The sequence below is a fragment of the Phlebotomus papatasi genome, chromosome 3 (genome assembly GCF_024763615.1).
Source record: "Phlebotomus papatasi isolate M1 chromosome 3, Ppap_2.1, whole genome shotgun sequence".
In the NCBI taxonomy this organism is placed as follows: domain Eukaryota; kingdom Metazoa; phylum Arthropoda; class Insecta; order Diptera; family Psychodidae; genus Phlebotomus; species Phlebotomus papatasi.
Window position 1 is genome coordinate 57,374,300 of NC_077224.1, and position 7,258 is coordinate 57,381,557.

Sequence of the window (7,258 nt, forward strand, 5' to 3'; positions counted from 1 at the left end):
TCTCACCTACATAAGCCGGTTAGGATTATCTGTCCCTTTTTGGAAGAAACCGACAGATCGGCACTCGAGTGAACCATGCGCGGCATAGTTATCTACCTCTTGCTTTAGCATTAATTTCCAAAGTTCAAAAAATTATCTTTAAATTTTGTATATTGTTCAGTATACTCACAAGTATAAACTTTATTAAAATAACTGGATTAGTATTTTTGTAACATACATATAATAAATAAATATCATCATCATTTTCAACCCGCGTCACAAACATATAGGCTCTCCCATATAAACCAAATTTTCCTCTTCTTTCTAGTAAATTAAACAACAATAATAATAATAATGTTGGCACAACATTCCATGAAGGAACAAGGCTTTTCCGCAAGGGAATTTCTAGACATACATTATTATTTGTTCTTGTAAGGGATGGGGTTGTCGATTCCATGTCCGTGGAATTAAGTGCAGTGAAGCTCACTGGATGCAATTCGAACACCTTTAACGCCATAAAACTTCCTGGTGACCTAAAGGGGATTCGAACCCGGGACACATGCATCATAGAGCGGGTGCTCTACCACTTGACTCATTAAGTGCCCTAAATCAAAGAATCAAACAACAAAGAAAACAAACCAAAGAAAAAAATTTCAAGCGTCGCTTATAAAAAGGATTACAAGGATATCGTTGCTTTGATAATATTTTATTTGACGATTATTGTTGTAAAGTTACACAAACATGAACTTCAGAAAAACGTTCAATCTAAAAATGTACTAGGGGAAACTGGGGCACCACCAAACACGGGGTAGCAGCAAACACTGAAATTTTTTATTCAGATATTCGACTTCAGAGGACAAGACTTATAGAAATTTATAGGCGCTATAGGGATGCTTGTTCACTGAAGAAATGATAGGGATAGTCCAAGTAGTTTAGAAATAAAAATTAGTATTTGGTACTACCCCGTGTTTGGTGGTGCCCCAGTTTCCCTTATAGAATTATTTTTGTGGTATAATTTGAAATGATTGATATTATGTACAGCGTACACGACGTATATTCGATCACATGTCTTCGCTAATCCAAGATACTCTCGAGAACTCATAAATTCTTCAGGAAACGCTGTGAATTAGGGAAAGTCTTGGAGAATCACTTTCGGGAAGCGGGAAAATTCTCACGATTTCTAGGAAACACATTGAAAAATCTTCAGGAGCCCGTGGGAATTCCTATAACCCGGAACAGCCCTTGTCTCCGTTCGGAAACTCAGGAAATATTGAAGAAATCTCATAAGAATCAATGGAAGTGCCAAAAAACCGGGATCCTTTGTGAAATTAGGATTCTCAGGAACTCGAAAGTCCTCGAAAACCATTGTGATGTTGGCTAACTTTTATAAATATTCTTTCTGTCTCTACGAGACAAAATGTCCATTCGTGTGTTTATTATCTTATCTCTTTTAGCTGTACGGAAAATTTTCAATTAGCGGTAAATCTGATACTTATGGAATAGGTCTGTTTTTCTCAAATTTTAAATAATCGGAGCCTTATTACAATGCAATTTAACTTCACAATGGGTGTGCGGAGCTGAAATATATCATGGTATGGTTCAGTTACGTTTAAAACTTAGGGAAAGGTCCTAATTCAAAGATGCCAAAATGCAAAAGTACCCCATTTCCCTCTACACAGTTTTGTATATTTTATACACAATTATCATACATTTTGTGTAAAATTAATACATAAGTTTTACATTAATTGTGTAGATGTAGAGTGTACATAAAACAATATAACAAAATAAAACGAAAAGGTAACGACTTAAAAAGTGTTTAGTCGAAGGTTCTTAATTAAGTACTTAGGAAAAATTGGGTCAGTAGTAAAATGGGATAGCTGTAAACACATCGATTTTTTTAAATCATTTTTATGAGACTTCAGACAACGACCTATATGAATTCATGGATTCTATAGGGATGCTTGTTCATTGAAGAAATGATCGTCATATTGCAACTTGTTTAAAAATAAAAATCAGTGTTCGGTGGTACCCCATGTTTGGTGGTACCCCAGTTTCCCCTATACATTTAATTTATATTTGCAAGAAAAATTATGGTAAAACACCCAATAGTATTTCACTGTGTATGTATTTGAATAAGTTAGTCTTTTCTTTTCACTTAATTTCTCATTACCCTGTTCTTATCATTTTTGCACTTTTTGCGTTGTGTTTGATGGTTTTTTTTTGGAAAATCTACGTGAATTGAAGCTTTTGAATGACGAAGATAACCTCTTATCAGATATAAGCTTTCACAAAATTCTTCATAAGATAAGACACTCGCAATCCTCACAATACATTTCATTTGTAAAACAGTTTTCGAGTTAAATTTATTTGTGGTTAAACATTTAAGAAGTTAAGTCAACAGCTTTGACAGCTGGTCACTTCTGAATGCCACACAAGGTAAAATAACTTATTCCATTGACTAAAGAAGTATTTTAAATATTATTGAAGAATATATTTTCTCACACAAAAGCCGACACCACGATGGACAGCTATAAAGAAGCTGGAAAGAGTGTGAATAAGAATTTGGAACATTTCTCTGGAGAAACTGCTGATCATGGATTCAAATTTCAATTGGAAATCTTATTCAATTTGTGCCTTCAAATTTATCACTTGGACTGCAAGAAGTTCTCTCTGGGCTTTGAAGTCAGTGAAATTGATAAGCTGGATGATATTGTTGTTGATTGTGAAATTAATGAGCGGAAATTTGCCTTCTTCCTACAAGCAAAGCATAGTGCTACAAAAAATCAAATTTTTCTCAACAATTTCTTTTCGGTGAATAAGGAAGGTGGCTCTAAGAAATTTTGGAAAAAGTATAATTTGAGACAATTTGTGGAAGCTCTAATGTCAATTAGTGTTCAAAGAAGCATGGAAAAATACAATGATCATACTAAACGATATGTTATTGTCACGAATAATTCAATTAAGACGGATAATGTTGAGACAATTGTGGAAAATTGCTTGGAATTCAACGAGATTTTCAGAAAATTTATAAACTGTGGTGCTGTTGTTGTAAAATTTGGACTTGCATTTGAAAATTCGATGCTGAAAATTGTTGAAACAATTAAGGAAAATGCAGTAAAAGATGGAAAGGATGTACATGTTCTCGACACCAAGTATTTGCTGGATAATATAGTTGTGCTTTCGAATTTACCAAACCATGAGGACCTTGAGGAAGTGAGTGATAAATTTGTAAAGATTATATTTGAGGACCATCATTCAGATCTTTTGCCAAAATTTCTGAGGCAAAATGTCATAAATTTTATCAAGCCAGTTGAGAAGAAGAGAAAGTTTATCAACAGAAATAATTTCATGGAAATCATTGAGATATCAATGCTAGAAGTCGAACTGACGAGAATGACTGAGGCGTTTTTTCAGCAAATTAAATTTCTTGTGAAATATGATAAGGAATTTCTTGAAAAATTTCGCAGTGATTTGAGTGGATGTAGAATAGTCCAATTGGGGGGACATGGTATACTATCTGTCTTGAAGGTTTATGATGTACTAAAACATAGTGAAGTCAAGGTTTTTCTCTTGCAACTTTCATTGATGAAAAAAAATTACAAGAACTTCTTCAAGTTGCCAAAATCTAAGATCATCATTTATGTGGATTGTGGAAAGAACTGGAAAGAACTACTTCAATACGAAAACGTTGTGATAATCGGTGGGGAGAAAATGCTGAAAGAAGTTGATTTTGGACAGAAAATAATTATGAAGAAGCCTTCTTTTGAAGAATTCAATGAAGATACGAGAAATGCTTTTCTCAGGAAAACGGTTAAAATACAAGGCTATCCTGTGAAATTGGATCAAATTCGATCATTAATTTTTGATGATCCCTCTTTCGATTTTGTCAACGATTTATCAGAAGAATTAACTACAAAGGACTTTATTGACTTTGGAAATAGACTTCCTGAAGAAGGAAAATTCTACATTATGAGATATTTTTCTCAAACACAAACTCTCAATGATCATGATCTGCTGGAGAAGTTTTCCAACGTCATTATAGAAGCTGATCCAGGAATGGGGAAAACTTCAACAGCTGTTAAGCTTGCAAGACAATTTAAAAGCGTCAATCCTCACTATTGGGTGAGTGTTCTCTACCTCACAAATTTCACAGAAAAATTTAATGAAATACAGTTGAGCGATATGATATCGATTGATGATATCGAAGATATTCTAGCATCAGGTCATCAGCATCAAGAATTTTGTAAGAAATTGCTAAAAATCTACTTGAATCATAAGGAAAATGTACCTATTTTCATTTTCTTCGATGGATTTGACGAAATTTATCCTGAGTACAAAACAGTTTTCCTTAATTTAATCGATAAACTTAATCAAATGAACATTAGAATCTTCATTACGACTCGTACTCATTGTCTAAGAAGCTTGAAGTCGCTTAAAAATTTATCTGTGGTTCAAATGCAGATGTTTAAGGAATTTCAGAGAAATATCTTTATTAGGAGATACATCGATTTAGCATATCCTAATGATTGTTTAGAAGAAACAATCACAGGGATAAATCAGAATATTCTATCAAATGACAAATTTGATGAAAACTTGCTCGGGAACCCTATGCTGCTGAAAATGATAATTGATATTTACAAGAAATCACCAGAATTTGCTCTGAATCTTGACAAATTAAACATTTTCAAGATCTACGATGGCATATTTAAGATGTCCTTTGATAATTACTATGCGAAAGAAAAGCTTGATCCAACACTTAATGTTATTACTAGTAAGAGAAACCTTGAAGAGAAGAGAGTTAGAGAAATTTACTCTTACCTAGCAATTTTGGAAATGAATTTAAAAGGAGAATTCTATCAGGATGATATTGAATTTAATGAAACAGAAATCATAGCTCGTGGCTTTATTACGAAGTCAGCAGAAAGTGGATATAAGTTTATCCATCGCACCTTTGCCGAATACTTTGCTGGAGAAGCAATTGTTGCAAAAATTATTAAAAGGAACATCTATTGGATGAAATACATCAACCAACATCCGGACGAACTAATGTGTCAGTTTGCCTATTTCTCAATTTTGGACAAACTACAGAAGAATAGCCTGGAATTTGAGTGTGTTGAGAAATTAGAAGATCTCTGCGAAATCTTTCAACATCTGTATTTCAAGCGTCAAACATCGGTTCTTAGTGAATTTGTCACTGTTATCAAAAATATTGATCTAAAGTTATCACGAGAAGAAATGATGGATTTTCTCATTTATCAAATGAAATTCTATCAAAATTTTAATCACGATCATATAGACTTTTTGATGGAGTTTTTAGAGGAACGATATGATGTAGGCATTCTCAATTCATTTCTCGGCAGACTTGAATCAAAGAATTTCAGTGACATAAAATACTTTTATACGATTTTTCAAAATCTTCTCATTTCTAGAGGGATTCTCAGTGAAAGTCAGTCTTTTGAGAATATTTACTGTGATTTTAGAGCACAGTTCTGGACCAATTCAAGTATTAATTTTATAAATATGATGAATTTTATGAAAAAAAATTCAAATTACAGCAAAGAAATATATTTTGCAATGTTCACTAATAGAATCAAAACTATTGCAGATGATGTTGAGCAGAAAATTCGATCAAAATACGACAAAATTGATGCTTTTGATACCCACGATGTCGTACTAATAAATTATTTGGCACTTTATTTGGAAAATTCTTGCAGTTTTCTTCAAAATCTACTCACTTTCTTCCACAAATGGAAGATTATAATGCAATTTTTAAGTAAACTATCACGAATACACTTCCAAGCGGATTGTTCTGTTGAAAATCCTTTCAAAGTTCAGCATTTAAATTTAGAAGATTGCGAGAAATTTATCAAAATGTGCATTAAAATTTTCCAGGATAATCAATGGGTAAATGATAAATTTGAAGATAAATCCTTGCTTTTCTATTGCTGGACAAGTGGAGATACCATGATCATGACGATATTTCTGAAATATCTTCCATTCCAAACGATTGTTAATTTAGCTTCAAGTCCAAATTTCAATGGAAAATCTGCAATTGAATTCTATCACACTGAGGAAAATCCAATAGGACTACCTCTAAACTATTTGGAATATTTGTACAAGAACTTCGATAGGAACTATCTCTTCGGTCTTATTGTGCTATTTAAAAGGGACATCAGTTGCAAAGCTTATTTTAAAAATATTGATTTATACTACAACCTCTATTGCTCGAAAGAAAATAATGTTATTGATCATCAACTTTTCAATGAGATGGTTGAGAAAATCATGGAAGAAATCCTGAAAGAAGCCCAAGAGACTCAAGTAAATCTTCTCTATCCTTTTGCTTTCAATTTTGAATACATTGGCCTGAACTATAATTTTATTGAAGGTTTTTTTGCAAAACTTTCAAAATACTTCAGCAATTTTGGTGGCCAAAAAAACTACCTTGAACACAGTGTAAAACAAATTGATGATAATGGAAACAATTTGTTCCATGTTGCAGCTAAAAATGACAATAATTATTTTATTGACTATATTTGTAAAAAATTAACCAAAACGGAAGTAACAGAGTGCTTGAAAATGAAAAACAACAGTGGACAAAATTACTTCCATTGTTTGAAAGAACACTTTCCCATTTGGGAGAAAAATAAACAGATAGATCAAGATGATCTCCAAGAAATGCTACTAGAGCAAGATCTCACTGGAAAGACTCCCTTTCATTGCACTAATTCGAGCATCTTTGAGAACTTCTGTTCAAAAATTAATTACGATGCAGTTGTTGCTGCTCTTACAATTAAAGACATCCATCAGAATAACATCTTGCACTACTGGGCTAGAGATCCTGATAATTATGGTGATAGGACAGAGCTAGGACTATATCTCTCCATAGTTATATCTCCAGTGACAGAAGCAATCAAAAAAGCTCTCTTGGAAGTTAATAGTGAGGGGAAAACCCCTAAAGACTTGGGTTTGAATTTGAAGATCGATCATTAAAAAAATTAATAAATAATTAATTTCAAACATTTTCCAAAGAGTTTTTTTTTTCAGGGCAAGACCCCCACTAAGTTCATATTTTCATGCTCTATAAAATATTAAGTCTAATCCAACATCAACTAAAATTTGTCCAACTTATGAAGCTCTCAATCACATTCTTGGTCGAATTCCACCCAATTTGCTCAGTTGGGAGCTGAAATTTGAATTAAATCGCAACAAAAATTACACTGTATGCTCTACTTTCGACATTTAAATACACATACCGTGCTTAAATAATTCGTAAAGACTG

At 32.9% G+C, this 7,258-nt stretch overlaps 1 protein-coding gene across 1 annotated transcript; it reads left to right on the forward strand.

Annotated features, from left to right (window-relative positions):
- Positions 1 to 2,335: 2,335 nt before the first annotated feature.
- On the forward strand, positions 2,336 to 7,000 carry LOC129806965 (uncharacterized). Its single transcript, XM_055855854.1, has 2 exons — positions 2,336 to 2,415; positions 2,489 to 7,000. Exon 2 carries the CDS (start codon positions 2,500 to 2,502, stop codon positions 6,967 to 6,969), a length of 4,470 nt encoding a protein of 1,489 aa, XP_055711829.1. The 5' UTR covers positions 2,336 to 2,415; positions 2,489 to 2,499; the 3' UTR covers positions 6,970 to 7,000.
- Positions 7,001 to 7,258: the final 258 nt, after the last annotated feature.